Source organism: Citrus clementina, unplaced genomic scaffold, assembly GCF_000493195.1.
Source record: "Citrus clementina cultivar Clemenules unplaced genomic scaffold, Citrus_clementina_v1.0 scaffold_3, whole genome shotgun sequence".
In the NCBI taxonomy this organism is placed as follows: domain Eukaryota; kingdom Viridiplantae; phylum Streptophyta; class Magnoliopsida; order Sapindales; family Rutaceae; genus Citrus; species Citrus x clementina.
The window spans coordinates 23,761,599-23,780,530 of NW_006262339.1; the positions used below are offsets into that span (position 1 = coordinate 23,761,599).

The 18,932-nt window shown below is 35.2% G+C and overlaps 4 protein-coding genes across 4 annotated transcripts in view; 2 read left to right on the forward strand and 2 right to left on the reverse strand.

Moving 5' to 3' along the window:
• Positions 1-513: 513 nt before the first annotated feature.
• Positions 514-5,445, forward strand: LOC18046749 (disease resistance-like protein DSC1). The gene is made up of 6 exons (XM_024187167.1): positions 514-1,022; positions 1,310-2,399; positions 2,548-2,859; positions 2,948-4,162; positions 4,274-5,044; positions 5,331-5,445. Exons 1-6 carry the CDS (start codon positions 514-516, stop codon positions 5,334-5,336), a joined length of 3,903 nt encoding a protein of 1,300 aa, XP_024042935.1. The 3' UTR covers positions 5,337-5,445.
• Positions 5,446-5,574: 129 nt separating this feature from the next.
• LOC18046750 (putative clathrin assembly protein At1g33340) overlaps positions 5,575-18,932 on the reverse strand; it is a 60,945-nt gene continuing 47,587 nt past the window's right edge. Inside the window, exon 2 of the mRNA XM_006441798.2 lies at positions 5,575-9,533. Coding sequence (XP_006441861.1) covers positions 5,789-7,063 — 1,275 coding nt within the window. The 5' untranslated portion in view covers positions 7,064-9,533 and the 3' untranslated portion in view covers positions 5,575-5,788. The remainder of the gene's footprint in view (positions 9,534-18,932) is intronic.
• On the reverse strand, positions 9,495-11,183 carry LOC112100225 (peptide chain release factor 1-like). Its single transcript, XM_024188991.1, has 4 exons — positions 10,648-11,183; positions 10,486-10,556; positions 10,253-10,334; positions 9,495-9,667 (listed from the first exon to the last, which is right to left on the reverse strand). The coding sequence occupies exons 1-4, from the start codon at positions 11,161-11,163 to the stop codon at positions 9,647-9,649; spliced, it is 690 nt and encodes a 229-aa protein (XP_024044759.1). The 5' UTR covers positions 11,164-11,183; the 3' UTR covers positions 9,495-9,646.
• LOC112100227 (TMV resistance protein N-like) lies at positions 16,931-17,558 on the forward strand. The gene has a single exon (XM_024189001.1). It carries the CDS (start codon positions 17,078-17,080, stop codon positions 17,552-17,554), a length of 477 nt encoding a protein of 158 aa, XP_024044769.1. The 5' UTR covers positions 16,931-17,077; the 3' UTR covers positions 17,555-17,558.

Sequence of the window (18,932 nt, forward strand, 5' to 3'; positions counted from 1 at the left end):
TTAATTTATTTTTATTTTTGAGTAATGGATTAAATTTATTTAGTTTGAAGAGAAAATTTGATAAAAATTAAATGGAAAAATTGGGTAATAAAGTTATATTCGTAATTTTATTAATAATATAGGAATAAATTAGACAATGAACAATTATTTTTTAATATGCTATAAGTGTATAATGATAATTTTACTTTAAAATTATAATTTACTATTAACAAATGAGGGTCTGAGTATCTTTTTTAAAACCTTAAGAAATTTTGTATCCCTTATTCAAACGTTGGGGTCTATGTGTCCTTTTCCCTCTATTATATTTTATATTACTTTATAAATTTTTAATTGTTTTAGCTACGTTCAACGTCTCACATAAGAATTTGAGTTTAAGAGGAGAAATTTACTTCGGTAGATTGTGGTGTAATAACTAATCTAAGATGGAAGCCATGTATTAGATGATGATGATGAGCTAATTCCTAATAACCATTATAGAATCAACTTTAATTCATTCCACTCTCAAAAATTTGCATGGCTCCTTCTTCTTCTTCTGCTTCTGCTTCTGCTTCAACAACTCGTCAATGGAAGTACGATGTGTTTCTCAGCTTCAGAGGTGAAGACACTCGCAGCAACTTTACCAGTCATTTGTATGCGGCCTTATGCCGGGCAAAAATCGAAACCTTCATAGATTATCAACTCAGGAGAGGAGATGAAGTCTCTCCAGCACTTTTGAAAGCAATTGAAGACTCCAATATTTCAATAGTCATTTTGTCCAAGGGCTATGCATCTTCATCTTGGTGCTTGGATGAACTTTTGAAGATTCTTGAATGCAAGGACACAACAGATATGGGACAGATTGTTTTGCCTGTTTTCTACCATGTGAATCCCTCTGATGTAAGAAAACAAACTGGGAGTTTTGGAGAAGCGCTTGCTAAGCATGAAAAGTACTCCAGTAAGACAAAACCCAAGGTGCTTAAGTGGAGGGCTGCTTTGACACAGGTGGCTAATTTATCTGGCTGGCATTTGGATAAACAACTCGGGTAACTACGAATTTGTGCAGTTGTTTAAGGTTTTAGATAAATTTGATTGTTTCAATTTGTTGAATTTGCATAATTTAGGAAAATCTGCCTCTTGGGATTTGTGGGTAGAAAATACAATCATCTTTAAACTTCATATTAATCAGTGAACTTATTGCTTGTTTCTGTCTGTGGGATATAGTTTGTAAATCATGCTTATTGTTTGTTGCCTTCAGTTTGATGCTTGTATGCTTGCATTATTCAATTTCTGTCTTTTTGATTATATAAAAAATGTTTTTTATATTTGGTAGGTCAGAGGCTGAACTTGTTGAGAAAATTGTCAAAGATGTCCTGAAGAAATTGAATCATACGTCCTCCGGCGCTTTGGATGGCTTGATTGGAATAGAATCACGTGTAGAAAAGGTTGAATCATTATTATGCATTGGATTGGTAGATGTCCATATTGTTGGAATTTGGGGCATGGGTGGTATAGGCAAGACAACAATTGCAAGAGCTATATTTGATCGAATTGCCAATCAATTTGAAGGTTGTTGCTTTCTTGAAAATGTTAGGGAAGAATCAGCTAAACGTGGAGTACATCGTTTACAGGAGGAACTTTTTTCCAGGTTATTAGAGGATGGGGATCTAAGTTTAGGCGCTTCTGGTTTAGGACACACTTTTATGAAGACCAGACTTCGTCGTAAAACGGTCCTTATTGTTCTCGATGATGTAGAAAATTCTCAGCAATTAAAAAACTTAGCTGGGGATCATGGTTGGTTTGGTCTTGGAAGTAGGATTATCATAACATCTAGAGATAAGCAAGTGCTTAAGACTGGTGTTGATGAAATGTACGAGGTTGAGGAATTAAATTGCCGTGAAGCTCTTCAACTTTTCAGTTTAAATGCCTTCAAACTGAACCATCCCACTGAAGATTACATGGGGTTGTCAAACCAGGTAGTACACTATGCTAAAGGCATTCCGCTAGCTCTTAAAGTTTTGGGTTGCTTTCTATTTGGCAGGAGTAAGCGAGATTGGGAAAGTGCATTGAATAAACTCAGGAAGAATCCGAACATGGACATTCAGAATGTGTTAAGAATAACCTATGATGCACTTGATGACGAAGAGAAGGCAATATTTCTTGATATTGCATGTTTCTTCAAAGGAGATAACAGAGATCATGTAACAACCATACTAGATGGTTGTGGCTTCTCTACAGAAATTGGAATAAGTGTTCTCATTGACAAATGTCTCATAACTGTTACAGATGATAGGTTACTGATGCATGATCTGTTACAAGAGATGGGTTGGGGTATTGTTCGCCAAGAATCCATCAAAGATCCTGGCAAACGCAGTAGGTTGTGGGACCCTCAGGATGTCTGTAACTTGTTCAAGAAAAATTCAGTATGTGCCTAATGCACTAAAACTCTAAATTATATCTAATTTAGCTTTGTGAAAACTCAGCTTATAGGATATGATTTACATCAAGTCATTCTTCACTGTTTTGGTTCTTATACATTCTATGCTGACATATGCTGTCTTTTATACTCAGGGGTCAGAAGTAGTGGAAAGCATATCCCTTGACTTGTCAAAAACAAGTGAGTTACACTTACGTTCTGATGCCTTTTTGGGGATGCATCAGCTTAGACTTCTCAAATTCTTTAGTTCTTCCTACCGTGAAGGCTACGTAGAAGAAGATAAGGTGCACCTTTGCCAAGGCCTTGAAATTCTTTCAAATGAGCTGAGATATCTTCATTGGCATCGATACCCTTTGAAATCTTTGCCATCCAACTTTAACCCCGAGAACCTTGTTGAACTTGATATGCACCATAGCAATCTTGAACACCTTTGGGAGGAAATGCAGGTACATTTAACATTTATGTATGTTTCTCTGTAGTAGAATATCTGAAAGTTCATCAATGCTAATTGTTCAAGCTCTTTTGACATTATAGCATGCTCTGAACTTAAGACGGATTGACCTCAGTTACTCCCTGCACCTTAATGAAACCCCAGACCTCTCCTCGGCCCGAAATCTTGAGATCATGGTTCTTGATGGCTGCTATAGTCTCATCAAGTTTCCCAAGACTCCCTGGAGCATTACGGAGTTAGATTTAGGTGAGACAGCAATAGAAGAAGTTCCCCCAGCAATTGAGAGTCTCTGTAAGCTTGTTGTACTGAGACTGGACAACTGCAGAAGGCTTAAGAATCTTCCAAGCAGCATTTGTAACTTGACTTCCCTCACAGAACTCGAGCTCCATGGCTGTTCAAATATCACCAAGTTCCCAGATATATCAGGAGATATGAAATATTTGTCTTTAAGTGAGACCGCAATAGAAGAACTGCCATCTTCAGTTGAATGTCTCACTGAACTTACCGTATTAAGACTTCAGAAATGCAAAAGGCTAAAACGTGTGTCAAGCAGCATCTGTAAGTTGAAATCTCTTGAAATTCTTTATCTTTTTGGCTGCTCAAAGTTGGAGGGTTTACCAGAAATTTTGGAAAGTATGGAAAGGTTAGAGACACTTTATCTTGCAGGAACACCCATAAAAGAGTTACCCTCCTCAATTGATCATCTACCTCAACTTTCACTATTGTCTTTGGAAAACTGCAAAAACATTTTGAGTTTTCCTAACAGTTTCTTCAATTTGACATCTCTTTCAAGTCTTAATCTTTCTGGTTGGTCTGGAGTTGATAAATTGCTGGAGAACTTGCCATTAGCCTTATTATCAGGTTTGTGCTCATTAACCGAATTACATCTAAATGATTGCAACCTGCTAGAATTGCCAAGCGCCCTCACTTGCTTATCGTCCTTAGAGATTTTAGATCTGAGTGGAAACATTTTTGAAAGCCTAAACCTCAAACCCTTTTCTTGTCTAACACATCTTAACGTAAGCTACTGCAAGAGACTTCAATCTTTACAAGAGTTTCCATCTCCACTGCGTCTAGTAAATTTACAAGCCCATGAGTGCATTTACCTAGAAACAGTACCTGCTTCAGCAGATGTAGAATTCACAGTCAGTTGGTCTTCTCAGCAGTATTTCACATTTTTTAATTGTTGGAAATTGAATGAGAATGCACATGAAAACATTTTGGCCGATGCACGACTAAGAATTCAGTTTATGGCAACTAACGCACGAGGCACCATGTCAATGGAGGATTACATGGAGGTCTCTTTCTGTTTCCGTCTCTCTTTCTCCCACCTCTCTCTCTCTCTCTCTATCTTTCTCTATATCTAAAATGTTAAGAGCAATGATTTTTATTTCTTTTTTGGTACATAGGGGGACTATCCGGGAGCTTCAGTTAGTATTTGTTTCTCTGGAAATGAAATTCCGAATTGGTTCAGTGGTAAAACTGATGGATCTTCAGTAACAATAGAGCTGCCTCCTCAATGGTGCAGTAGTAAGTTCTTGGGTTTCGCACTATGTGTTGTTGTTGCATTTGACAGTTATCGTGATCAGGGAAGTCTTGGTTTTGGGTGCAAATGCAGTTTTGAAACCTATGATGGTGATTGCAATGATATAGATTGCAAGTTATGTGGTTTGGATGTGGATTACAAACCCAGAATTCTTTGTTCAGATTATGTGTTCCTGTTATACTGTCATCAGTTGTATGCTAATGTAGTTCAAAATGATCATCGATTTAGTATATATCAACATTGTCATAAGGCTTCATTTGAATTCTCTCCTCAAGATGACAACGGATGGCCTTTACCGAATTGCAAGGTGAAGAAGTGTGGGGTCTGTCTGTTACTCTCCGAAGAGGAGGATAGAGAAAGTGGTGACAGCTTTAATGAAGAAAGTGGTGACGGCTTTAATGAAATTGAACGTATTGGAAGCAGAAGCAATGGTGGCCACAGTGAGGAAGAAGACGATCGAAACACTGGAAGACTGAAAGAAAATGAACCTAAAATAGACGCTAGAACCCTCTGGTTGGGTCAAGACAGGGTCAATCTAATAACTAAGATTTTCTTGGTTGGACTTGCTCTGATTTTCTTCTGGTGGTGTTTCTTGGGCATTGCAAGTACTAATGGTTTCTTTCGATTCTTACCAGTAAGTCATCCTTTACTTGTTGGAGTCTTATAAGGTAATAGTTGCAGGCTACTGAGAATCAAGCTCTATGTCAAATTAAATAAATTAATAAGCAAAGCAATTAAGAGCTCTATGGTAAGTTCGTTCAAAATCAATGGCCTAATGAAACTTCAACTCACAAATTTGAAACGCCCATTATGTATTACAAGTGCCAGGACTTGTTGGTGAATGATCAGAGTCATTCTAAGCAACGGATTTGTGATAGCGTATCTAATTTTTCTCCCCCCTTGATTTTGTTTCTTTGCAGATATAGAGAAGAGACATGGGGTGATAGAAGAACATTAGAAGATTGAAAGGAGAATAAAAACAATACCACCATCACAAGGCAATGAAATATTAGATGAGGAAACTGATGTGCTTATAGTCTATCTTGCCTCAATTTTTGTGCTCTTGTATTGTTCAGTTTGCCTTACTTCCTTTTGTAAATGTCACTTGAAAATTGAAGTTAATATTTAGCCTGATTTTGCATCATCCAGTAAACTTAATTCTCTTTAAAACAACTTTTGACTGCCATCTTACTTACTAGTTTTACATTATTGCATCATCCACATTTACCTGAGATCACAGTTCTGCACTGCTCAAATACATCCACAGTCGACTTCCATTTTTCCACGAACAAACAAGGAATAAACCGAATAAATTACACACAAAATTTACAGACCACACAAACTGAAAATTTCTGATCTATGCTACAGAGCTATCCATTCAAGTCAAAAAGGGGTTTAAACAGCTATAAGTCTTGCTATGTCCGGTCTGTCTACCATTCAACATTATCCCAGGAGGTGTTTGATGAACAGAAGTGTCACCGAAGAATCCAGCAATGGGTGAACCTGATTTTTTGAAGTCTTCATCTTCGAACACCACCCACACCTTGCTTATTTTGGTCTCCAGTGTGCACGAGAAGAGAGTTGATGACACACTAACTTCATTTTTCTGGTTATCCTTTTCACCTTCATTGGCTGTCATTGCCACTTGTAACTCTGCTGATTTTGTTAGACAACTCAAAATTGGAGGGATTGAGCCAGTAGTTTTGCTTAACAGGGGGCATCCCATTGACCTCACTGGTGTACAACCTAAGCATTGTTCTAATGCCAGAACATGTTCCATAGTGATGATTTGCACTGATGGGTATTCCAAGTTCTTGTTGTCAATCCTTCGCTTACAGTTTTCATATAAATCATGAAGTTCTTGAGTCTGCTGGGAAGCCCTCTTAAGTATGTCGCACGCTAAAGCTCTTGCTCGCCTTGCTGACTCAAAGAACAAGTCGACAAGAGCTGCCAGACCTTCACAAAATGTCATGTAGACCTGGAAGCTTTCTTTCAAGATGTTGATCATGGCAGCTTGAACCAAATTATCACAAGGCAAACTATCAAATGGTGAAGTTTGTAAAACCTTATCTATGAAAACCTGACATTTTAGGAGTTTACGAAATACCATATTGACTGATTTCTCTCCATGACACTGAAACTCCACATCTGGGGACATGACAGGTTCGAGCTTACCAGCTTGGTTGATAACCCATCCCATTCTTTCTTCTAGATATGCTGCATACTTGTGAAGAAAACTGACTGAAGGGTCCGAATTCCTCAAGAACCAGCAAGTAGTCAATTGAAGATAGCCAGAGACATATGAATTTCGTAACTGTCGCTCAAAGTCACGATTGCCTCCTCGTAGTAGACGATGAATTAGCAAAAGAGTCTTGAGGGAAACAAGGCGATTTCTTGTCTTTCCAAGACGACGAGAAATTCTTTCTGCAAGAAAAGAAATGGACCCTGGGGAATTTGAAACCAGGAAGAGGATCTCATGCATGTATTTGTCATCGATGGGGCCAGCATCATGGCCAGTTGCTCGCACCACTGCAATTTCAATGTCAGAAAAGCCTTTTCCATCATAGTTGTAAATCATAGCCTTGCCAATAGTGGCATGATCCTTAACAGAGCCAAGAGCTAGCCGAAGCTTTCCTTGTAAGTCCACCCCCATTTCTAGTTCTTCTATATTGCAGGACTACGGTGTAATAAAATGAAACAATCTTGAAAGGCAATCTGTGGAGATAAGCTTCACCACGAGTGTGAACATATAAAAGAGGAAAAAGAAAAACCTGATATTTAAGAACCATTGAGAATCAAATCTACATTTTTAAAACATGTCAATCAAAGTTCCCTCACGGCCTCACTCTTTTATTAAAGAATTAAACAAAGAATGTCAGAATGTTCTCTGTTGATTTAACATTTTCCTACAGTTGGTCTTGCTTAGCTTAGCTTAGGATAATAAGAACATTTTATGGCTGGTACAACAGAGTTCAAATATAGACTAAACATTTGGTTATTAGTGATATTTTAAATTAAGTGGTGGAGATATCTGACTGTGTCAGTTTTCGGATCTAAAGGAACTCCCGGAAGGGACCCATTTCATTCTACAATTTGTAATTAGTTGATACAATGCTATGCAAAAAACATTCAAGTACAAACAGCCTTTACTGAAACTTTTGTTTCTCAATACTCAACAGGGGTATATATGGTGGCCCTTACCAGTTGAAAATTTTGCAGAGAAAGATCAGGGATATGTGGCCATTGGCCACAACACCATAATCCTTGGATTCTCTTTTCAAAGATTAAAATCAATAGATAATGGACATTAATATTCCTACTTTTGATGGTCAATCTATTGTTTGTGAATATTAAAATCCAATAACAAAGAGTGCCTTAGAAGGCTCTAAAACTTCTAGCATCGGATATAAATGAATAAACTACATCTTAAAGAGTCAACGAAGCAAAAAGTTATTGCAGTGGAAGAAAGAACCTGATTCTTCAAGAATAGGATTCCTCTGCATCAAACTCTCTTCCTGTTGGCAATATCATACATAATATATTCATTTTTGACTAGCAAATTCTTCCTTTTCACAACTTTAGGTACAACTTTTCCTTTCCTTTTGAAGGCCCACTCCACTGGCATAGAGAGTAAAAAGAGTTTCTTATAAATAATTTTAGGAGGATGCTTCTGCCACAACAAGTAATACCATAAACAAATGATTTCACCACATTTCAAGAAAGCATTTAATTTATGCCTCATTTTCATTCTGGCAATTTGCTTGCCATTGGCTGATTGGAAAAAGTGCATTTTAGTGATAGAATACTGTCAACCTATAGCACAAAATGTTAAACAAAGTAAATCCCTACCTTTACATATCAAATAAAAGACTTTCATAATATCAAATATCAAAACTAATGTCTAGTAAAGGATTCCCCAATGCTGGCTCTCAAAATTGCTTTTGTCTCATGGATGAGATGATAGTTTTTGTGCATATTCTGCTCAACTTGGATTATGACTTGGGTCAGATCCCAACTTGCTGCAAAGCTCACCTGACTAAATCTTAGTTGATTTGCTTTTCAAAACTAAATCCAAGCAAGTAAGTACAAGAGATAAAAGCAAAAGTTCAAGCATCTCATTTGAGCCTGTCACTAACAAATGGTCAATGAGCAATGTCTAGCTATGACTGAGCAACAGAATCAATAAACAGACAGATAAAAAATAATAATCAAGTCATCTGTCAAATGCTAGTCCATGAAAATCATATATATATATTTGTTTATGTACATGTATATGCATATGTATGATATATGTATATGCATATGTATGATCATTCATTTCTCAATCAACCACCAAATTGATGTCAACAAAGCATGAGGATTGTCTCACAAGTCTTTCATTTTCCCTCTCTTTTGGCCAGAGACCAGTAAACCATCTGAAATATGGATGTGCAAACCAGTAAATAAATCATGAAGTTACACACTAGTCTGCTTTCGCACTCATTCGGACTATCAATGATACTTACTGCAGGTACGGTGTATACATTATACTAAAGTGAAGGCTGGATCAATAAGAAATTCAAAATGTTTCATCACATTTGGGGCTTGATGATGCCAAAGAAAGACCATACCAATTATGATGAACAGTAAAATGTGAACAAGAACAAGCATACATTTAAGAAAGCAGAGAAGCATCATTAAAATAAAGCATTCTTCTTACTTTGGAAAATGGACCAAAATAAAAAAGAAACCATATATGGGTAACGTCACAATCAAGAATACTTGTGCATTTGTACATCATAGGATATTGGGAAGACATCAGCAGAGAAGTGCAATTTTTTTTTTTTTTTGGGGGGGGAAAGGAACAGAGAAGTGCTAGTCAAAAAGGAGAAAAAATGAAAAGAGAGAGATCAAAAGGAATGCAATCTAATTAATCGTCTAAGGAGACTACTATGCTACATGTAGCCATTGGTTGAATAGGCAGCTTGTTTTCTAGTACAATTTTAAATTTTCCAAGATTGAGAATTTTCCTACTGAAGAAAACTAATTTTTAAAGCAGCTATTACCATCTTCATCCCAACGGTAAGCATCTCCATACTAAGGAAGGAATGAAATAGGTGTGCTTTACTTATAGAAGCCCGTTCCTGTCCAGAGTGACTAGTAAGTTATTTCAGCATGACCCCCATTATGGTGACTGAAAAAAGAAAAATAAAAAAAGAAAATATTTGCCGAACACAGAAGTAGCACCCAAGAAGTCCTACTTAAGAGGCTTCATACCCTGCACAAATCAGAAAGTTTTTTAAAATTTTCATGTTTCAAATGAATATTGTCCATTAAAAAATTACACACATAATGTATGTAAAGCAATTAAACCAAAAAAACAAGGATAACCCAAAAACAATCCAACCATCAATAACATAAAACTTTTGTAATTCTGGTAAAGTGAATGAGAAGCAGAACATACATTTCACGTAATAATGAAGATACATCTTTTAATCAGTTTTTGCTCTTAATTTATTCTTGTACTTCCTTCCAATAACAATTCATAATCCAGGTAGGTATCTTGAAAAATTATATCATACATTTCTCTTATCAATGGGGCAGGTTGCTATTGAACATTATTCATAAACAAAGAGCCAAATATGCTTTAAAGCTACTTAAAAATATGCCATCAGGCATTGACGCAGACACTCAACAACAAAAAATGGACTTATAGGCACTTAACAACACGAAAGTAAAAAGGAAAATACTCTTACTCAAGTATTATATTTGTTGCACAAATAAGAAAGAAGATAACAATTTTAAATTAACCAACAGGTTGAATCTTATCGTAATACAGACTATCAGCTATGAATTAGCATACCTTAGAAGTCCTGAACTCATTGACGGCCATTCGAAGAGAATCATCCGATAGAATCAACCGTGACAACGCTCCAGTGCTTAACCTGCCACATTTATAAAAGATCATGATATGAGAGAAATTTTAAATTAAAAAACTATTGGAAACCTAAACGCCAATCAAACACATTACATGTAGCAATTTCTCTTTTTAAAGTTCAATTATCACTTGATAGAGTATTAAGTTTAATGCAATACCCCAATAATTTTGCTGCTTCTGATACAGATCCCTCGACTGCGAAAATTAGATCAAGCAGAGCTTGCATTCCCTGTAGTTAACCAAAAAAAAAAAAAAATCATTACTATGACTTAAATTTTAATAGAAAACAAATGACGAAGCAAGAGTGAGTAGAGTAATACCAAAGCAAATTTAGGATTGTTAGGTCCAATTTGTGGACCAACTTCTGAACTTCTAATAGTAGACTTAGGAGGAAGGATTTGAAGAAGCTGCGGCGGCGGCGAATACGCATCAAGATTCACACTGCTCCTCACTTTGAGGGCCAAAAGAGTGCGGAGGCGCGACAAAGCTGACGCGCGATTCTTGTGCTGCGATCGGTCTTCGGCGGCCTGCGCTATGACGCCGGTCGGTACGTGCTTGAGACGTACGGCGGATTCGCGCTTGTTGCGGTGCTGACCGCCTGGTCCGGACGATTTGTACGTGTCCATTTCGCATTCGCGAAGCAGCTCATCGTCGGTCAATTCTAAGTAATTCTTCTTCTTCGAAGAAGAAGATGAAGAACAATTGTCATTGGTGCTGTAATTGCAAGACAGGAACAATGGCTGATAATTCCCGCGATGCTTGTACGACGGAAAGTTTATATTTTTCCTTCCGAGTTGGGGAATCCGAAGCAGGAATTGAGCGGCCAACGCCATCATCAATTTCAATTTCCCTCTCTGTGTATGTGACAATCAGAGCAAAGCTTCGTGCTGGTAACACATTCTTATAGCAGGCCCAGCCCAAGCAGCCCAATCCAGCCCAGTCGAGCAAGTGAGCAGTGTTATTATTTTATTATTTTGCACTCGCGATGGCTCTGTATTATTTGAGAAATTTATAAAAATAACCTAAATTTTTTTATAATTTTCACAATTGGCCTTCTAAAGTTTTTCCTATCATAATTAGCTAAACACAATGTTTCTTCCCTAAATTATCCTTGTCTATCAAACCAAACACAGTCTTTCACTCTTAAATTATCAACGGAAAACGGCAACGGAAAATGGCAACGGTAAACGACGACGACGAATGATAAAAGTGAACTTCGATAAAATATAGTGAAATCCATCCAGATCCAACACTAATCTGACATGATTCTAAAGTTGGTACGACCGGCTGCCTGTCGCACCAAATTCTAATTTTTTTCTTTTTTTTTTACGTGAAGTTGGTACGACATGCTACCTGTCGCCTAAATCATGTGCGACAAGCGCATTGTCACACCAGATTAGGCGCAATGCCTCTCGGCACCAAGCCTATGCCAACTTCAATTTTCACCCATGCACCATACCAATAACTTCAACCATGCCATCAACATCACAAACACCTCAATCTTCACTCACCATCACCAACACAACAAGAAAACCACAACATAAAAGAAGAATAGAAAATAGAAAATGCTTCACAATCTAGGGTTTTTGAACTAATCTTTGATTTCAGATCTTGATCAGAATTTTGGTGATGTTGGCTGTCGAGGATGGACTCCGGGAATCCATCGACGATGAGTGACCATCTTGGGAGAGAAATTGTTGGTTAGAGAGAGAGAGAGAGAGAGAGGAAGTTTGGTGAGAATGGGAGGGGTATTTTCAACACTTGAGAGGGTTTTTGGCTAATTTTGATAGGAAAAAGTTTGGAGGGTTAAATGTGAAAATTACAAAAGTTTTTGGGTTATTTTTGTACATTTCCCGTATTATTTGCAAAATACTCATGTAAGGGAGAGAATATATTTTATACTGGAATATTTTAAAAATAAATGGAGCTTTAAATAGGTGTTCGATTGTAAAGATATGTCTAATTAAATAGTGTCAAATATAATAAAAATATATCATTTTATTTAAAGATGCATCCATCCATGGTTTTATACTTCAATTTGAAATGTTGACGGTTTATTTTGGACCAGTGATGATCTGATTCAAATTTTGATTTAATAACCCTAAATGAAAGGGTATCATGAAAAGTGACAATCCAAATAAAAGAGTACATAATTATCTATAAATAGAAGTCAAAGACCTTTATGTGATCTATCTAATCTTCCTATCGTACTCTTTTTTTCACTAGAAAAACTACATTTGTAATGTGTCTCGAAGCACCATCAATTCTTACCTATATTTCAATTAAAATAAGAGTGAAACTATTGGCACCCCTTCATTATTCTTATAAAACCCTATTTCAAATAAAATTACAGTTAAGAGCAAAGAAGAAATAAACACATGTAGGATTTTTTTTCCCCAACAAATTACTCACATTAATAATCAATCCTTTTTTTTTTATTTCCTACCTATTATTTCTTATCTAAGATAAATTGTATAAATTTAGAATAATCTAATTTTCTTTTCCTATTTCTTATCGATTAAATATTTTTGTACTCAAGATTACTTTCAAACTACAATCTAAAATATGTGTTATTTAAGCTAATGATTAGCATTCAAACTTTATCACCTAAAAAACTTTTTAATTTGTATGTAGGATAACAATAAGATTGCAAAAGAGATGAAAAATAGTACAATACTACTTTGAGTTTTAACAATAAAAGAAGATTAAATGAAAAACTAAAAGAGTGTCTTTGAAAATAAAAGGAAATTTTTGGAAATAAAATAAATATAACTGAAAAAAAGGGTTTGATGAGGAGACTAGAAGGGTGCCAATAGTCCAACTTTTAAAATAAAAGTTTTATCAATTATTGCTCCCTTTTTCTACAATTATTATTCCCCACAGATATTTCTCCAACATTTTATTTCATATATTTACTCCTACTACACTCTAACAAAGGACGCCTTTTGGACTACATCAGTTTCTAGTAGGGATGGCAATGGGGTGGGGTGGGGTGGGGTGGGGTGGGGGTGGGGAGACTTACCCCATTCCCCTGGGGTGGGGTGGGGTGGGGTGGGGGTGGGGTGGGGGTGGGGAGACTTACCCCATTCCCCACCCCATTAAAATTTTTTGCCTCCATTCCCCACCCCATGCCCCAATAAATTTAGTGGGTTGGGGATGGGAAATCCCCACATGGGGAATGATTTCCCTATCCCCACCCCATTCCCTATTTACCTATTTTATAGTAAATATTAATATATGATTTCAGTAAATTAAAAATTAGAAACTTAAAATAAAATCATCACCATATTATGAAGTATTTATTTTTTTTAAATCTCTAAAAGTTTGAAACAATATCTTAAAATGATATTAAAAGTAAAAAAATATTTAAAGAGAGCAACACCTTGAAAGAGAAAAGAAAACATAATAATGTTTTAGAATTGAAAAATATTGTAGAGTTTTCTTTTATTCATATATTGCTTATATTACATAAAAATTTAAAAAAAATTATTAATTGACATTATAGTTGATAAAATAAAAATTACGAAATAAGAATTAAAAACATATTTATATATAATGGGGATTGGGGTAGGGGTGGGGTGGGGAGTGCAATACCAAACCCCACCCGGTTAACAATTTGGGGATTATTTTTCCCCCACTCCTCACCCCATTCCCCAAAAATTATTAAAAATTTTTCCCATTTGGGGTGGGGCTCCATGGGGCCCCAAACTCGTGGAGGATTTTGCCATCCCTAGTTTCTAGGTGCATTTTATTAATAAATTAAATAAAGGCACCATCCATTGTTCAATTTCTCTAAATAACCACTTTATGTTAGCTCTCTTAAAATTTATTAAGGAATCTATGTTGAAGACTATTTCATCCTTAGTATTGTATAAATGTATAAAAATACATTTTACACTTTGAAATTTAAAATGACCTTCTTTTAGCATAAAATTTTAAAACAAATGCCGCTAACTAAGGGACAAATTTTAGAATACATGATTAGTACATATCAGCCATATAAAAAGTAAATCATACTATGATATATGTGCACTTATTTTGAAAAACTATCATGTAAATGATGGTTATATTGAATCTAAGTAAGTGCATATCATACATGACACAACCCGACCCAACCTCTCTGCCAGATTCGAGGTGAATCATGTGATCTTATATCTAAAGCTTGTGACGTAAATTTAATTCATGAATACATAACACTAACCTCAGCCTTTGTTATAAACAAATAATAACATATGTACCTCATTCAAAAATATATTCAAAACTTGCACAGTTCACATCTTATTGTACATACATACACTTTAGATGTATACATATAAACATAAACGTGCTCAAAATATAAGTCATGCAGTAATGCGTGTTGTGGCCCAACCTCAACTGATTAGAAGCTGAACTTCCCGAAATCCTATGAAAATCTTAAAGAAATGGGGTAAATAGGAAAATAATATACTCGTGGCTAAATGAATGGATATAATTGTGTGTGTGTGTGTGTGTGTGTGTGTGTGTGTGTGTGTGTGTGTATCTATAAATAAATTAGTGCTCTAATGCTTCTACATAATTGTATGACATAACTTCGCACTGAACACATTACACAAGCAAATATGAAATCATATATATAAAACTGCACCAAATAATATGTAGGAGAAATAACTCTCAATATTTACTGGAATCATCATTGCACAAGTAAAGTGGTGGAAAAACCTCTCAATACTCAGCGGAATTAACTACATCACAAGGGTCGAGTAATCTAACTCTCACTACACATGCATAGAGCCTATGGGAAATGGTACACATATGGTATCTGGCAATCACATCTCATGTTTCAATCAATCATATAATATGCGTACATATAATCATAACATGGTACTAAATCATACTATCAAACATAAATACTTTGTAGAATACATATAAATAATAATAGTAATCCACTCACAAAACATGCTTCACTTCGGGGTTCGTTGGAGCTCCTATAGATTCCTTAATTCTTGGATTTCTCCTAAAATATAGGGTTCAAAAATTAATTGTTAGAACTGATATAAAAACTTATACATATAACATAAACTAAATCATAATTGTTCAATTTTCTTAAATACGTTACCTACTGATTTACTGGATATAGATATAACTATCCAATTTTTTTTCCTATAATATTTCCTCTCAATTCCTCTTTTCAAAATCATTTCTCACTCTCGGTTTTTCTTTTATTTATTTTTTCTTCTTCATCTTTTGTTCTTCTGTTCTTTTCCTCTTCTTTCTTCATCTTTTCTTCTTTTGTTCTTTTCCTCTTCTCTTTTCCTTTTGTTTTCTTCCCTTCTCACCTTTTCCTTTCTTTTTCTTTTCTCTTTGAATTGCTTTGTTTTAGTTTGATTCATGAAAATGGTGACAGCTGCTTCAATTCTTTACTTTATATATATCCATTGCTTCCAATCACGCATGACAAGCACATAGGTGAAGCATGCATGTGCTTTGCTTTAAGCTGACAGCTTGCTAATTAGCCACATGTGCTCCCTTTTGGCTTGTATGCGCGTTACAATACGTGCATTAATTAATTATATTATTTTAAATATATTTTATCATTTCTTTTAATGAAGGACGTAGCCAACAATTTTATCCAGCTAAACATGTTCTTTGACATATAATACAGTTTATGGTCCAACAACTCATAAGTAGTTGAAATTAAATTATTTTTTAATATCAATTTTCCTTTTCTCTCAATTTTAAAATACTTTAAAAGATTTTCAAACATAAGATACAATGGTATACAATTGAAGCCTAATCCAACATAGAAAGATTAAATAAAATTAATTTTCATCACTACGCAAGAGACTTGAAAGGACAGTAAGGTAGCATTTATTTTTAATTTAAATCTGAATAGGTTAGAATTTGATTAAAATTTGAATGGTTTTGAATATAAATGTTTCAATAACATGTTAATTTTTTTAATATCTAAAAATTAAATGGCATCTTGTTTGTTTTTATAATAAGAAAACACATCAAATGTGGTTATTTAACATTTATGTCTTTATAAGTCAAAACGAATAAAAGGGATTAGGCTTCGTAGTTTATGAAATAACTATATTGAATTGAAATATTTTTAGGATATAGTATTTATTTTCTATTCAAACATTTTTTCATTTCGGCAAAGGTCATTAAAATTTACTTTTTTAATTCAAATGTAAATATCTAAAAATCAGACATATGATACAAAAAAAATAAATAACTAATTTTTTTTAAAAAGTTAAACTTCATATGTTTAAAATCAACGCTAAGGAATATGAATAAGAGCTATTAAAACAAAAAAAAAAGAATAATTTTGAAACTAAGTACAAGTAATTGAGAGATGAGGACCGAAAAGATAAATTCAGAGATAAAAATTAAAATATCACCCTACTTATTGCTGGCAGTTATGAGGCTAAAAATTAAAATATCACCATAAGATAAATTGAGGATAAAAACTAAAATATCAGCCCCTCGTTGCTGATAGTTATGAGTATGAAAGCACAGAAGCCGTGTGTTGAAAAGTCTGGTGTTCATGTGGAATTTTCAGCTAGAAGTCTACAAAGCAGTGGAATTAATCAATCATCGTGGGGTGCACGTGGTTGGACAATGAGATGAAATTGAAAAATTATCACGGAACTTGAAGGAAGGTTCATGGCATCGATTTATTCTACAGAGTCGCTCACATTTGGTTCAATAATTGTTTTCATCCGAATCGAAATCTCTCTCTAATCAATTCAACTGTTTCTGTTGATTATGGCTTCTTCTTCTCGAAACAACAAGAAGTATGATGTTTTTGTTAGTTTCAGAGGAGAGGACACCCAAGACAACTTTACTAGCCATCTCTATTCTACTCTGTGTCGACAAAATATCCAGACTTTCATTGATGACCAACTTAACAGAGGAGTTGAAATTTCGGAGTCACTTGTGAATGCAATTGAAGCATCAGCCATTTCAGTTATCGTCTTCTCTGAATCATACGCTTCTTCTAGATGGTGTCTCGATGAACTTGTAAAGATCCTCGAGTGCAAGAAGGAGTATGCACAGATTGTGATTCCGGTTTTCTATCGGGTTGATCCATCAGACGTGAGAAACCGAACTGGGAGTTTTGGAGATTCATTTTCGAAGCTTGCAGAAAGATTAAAGGTGAATACTGAGGAGCTGCGGAGTTGGAGGAATGCTTTGAAGGAAGCAGCCACTTTGTCTGGCTTTCATTCTCTTAACATGAGGTGAAAAGTTACCTTTAATTTCTCATACTAATATTTAACAATAAATAAAATTCACGCAGCTCTCTTAGTTAAATTTCCGGATGCTAAACTACAATTTTAAAAATTTTTAAGCATAAAATTCTAGACTTCCTGACTTCCCCACTTTTGTGCTCATATAAAATAATTTTGACAGAATTAATAATAAAAGCGCGAGAATTTTACAATGGTGCTCTGTAGTTTTTCAAGCAATTTCAACCTCTCACTCATATACCACCATTAAAAAAAAAATCACACATATTCCTGTAACTTAAGAGTTATCAATTTATTGTGAGATTGTAGACTTATAGTGATATATATTAATTTCAATAGGAAAACTAACAATCTACCTTATTTCATATTTAATACAAATTCCTCCTATTAATTAATTTGAAGTTACCGCGGATAATTTTATGTATTTGCTAGGCGTGAGTCGGAACTTATAAATGAAGTTGTTAATCACATTTTGAAGAGATTGGATGAAGTGTTTCGGCCGGGTGATAACAACAACCAGCTGGTTGGACTAGAATCAAAAGTTGAGGAAATTGAATCCATATTAGGTGTTGAGTCGAAAGATGTTTACTCTTTAGGGATCTGGGGCATTGGTGGTATAGGCAAAACAACAATCGCTAGAGCTAGTTTCGACAAAATCTCTAGATATTTTGAAGGTTCTTGCTTCCTTGAAAATGTTAGAGGAGAATTACAAAGACCGGGAGGATTAGCTTGCCTGCGACAAAAACTTCTTTCAAATTTATTGAAGGATAAAAATGTGATTCTTGATATTGGCCTCAATTTTCGAAGGCTCGGCCGCATGAAGGTTCTGATTGTTTTTGATGATGTGACTTGCTTCAGCCAATTGGAATCTTTAATTGGAAGTCTTGATTGGTTGACGCCTGTGAGTCGAATCATAATAACCACCAGAAATAAACAAGTGCTTAGAAATTGGGGGGTGAGGAAAATATATGAGATGGGGCCATTAGAGTATCATCACGCTCTTGAGCTTTTTAGTCGACATGCCTTCAAACGAAACCATCCTGATGTTGGTTACGAGAAACTTTCAAGCAAGGTAATGAAATATGCTCAAGGTGTTCCTTTAGCTATTAAAGTTTTGGGTTGCTTTCTATATAAAAGGGAAAAAGAAGTCTGGGAAAGTGCAATAAATAAATTGCAAAGTATCCTCCACCCAAGTATCCTAGAGGTATTAAAAATAAGTTACGATGGTTTGGACGATAAGGAGAAAAATATTTTCCTTGATGTTGCTTGTTTCTTTCAAGGCGAGGGTGTAAATCTGGTAGTGAAATTCTTTAATGCAAGCGGTTTCTACCCAGAAATAGGAATAAGTGTTCTCGTCGATAAATCTCTCATTG

Bases quoted from the DNA above. Each gene is read 5' to 3' on its own strand.
- LOC112100227 (XM_024189001.1), top strand. From the start codon at position 17,078: ATGGCTTCTTCTTCTCGAAACAACAAGAAGTATGATGTTTTTGTTAGT.
- LOC112100225 (XM_024188991.1), bottom strand. From the start codon at position 11,163: ATGATGGCGTTGGCCGCTCAATTCCTGCTTCGGATTCCCCAACTCGGA. The intron at 10,557-10,647 runs GTATTACTCTAC...GGTTAACTACAG, and splicing joins ACAATCCTAAATTTGCTTTG to GGAATGCAAGCTCTGCTTGA. The intron at 9,668-10,252 runs GTATGCTAATTC...TGATTTGTGCAG, and splicing joins ATGAGTTCAGGACTTCTAAG to GGTATGAAGCCTCTTAAGTA.
- LOC18046749 (XM_024187167.1), top strand. From the start codon at position 514: ATGGCTCCTTCTTCTTCTTCTGCTTCTGCTTCTGCTTCAACAACTCGT. The intron at 1,023-1,309 runs GTAACTACGAAT...TATATTTGGTAG, and splicing joins CATTTGGATAAACAACTCGG to GTCAGAGGCTGAACTTGTTG. The intron at 2,400-2,547 runs GTATGTGCCTAA...TTTTATACTCAG, and splicing joins ACTTGTTCAAGAAAAATTCA to GGGTCAGAAGTAGTGGAAAG.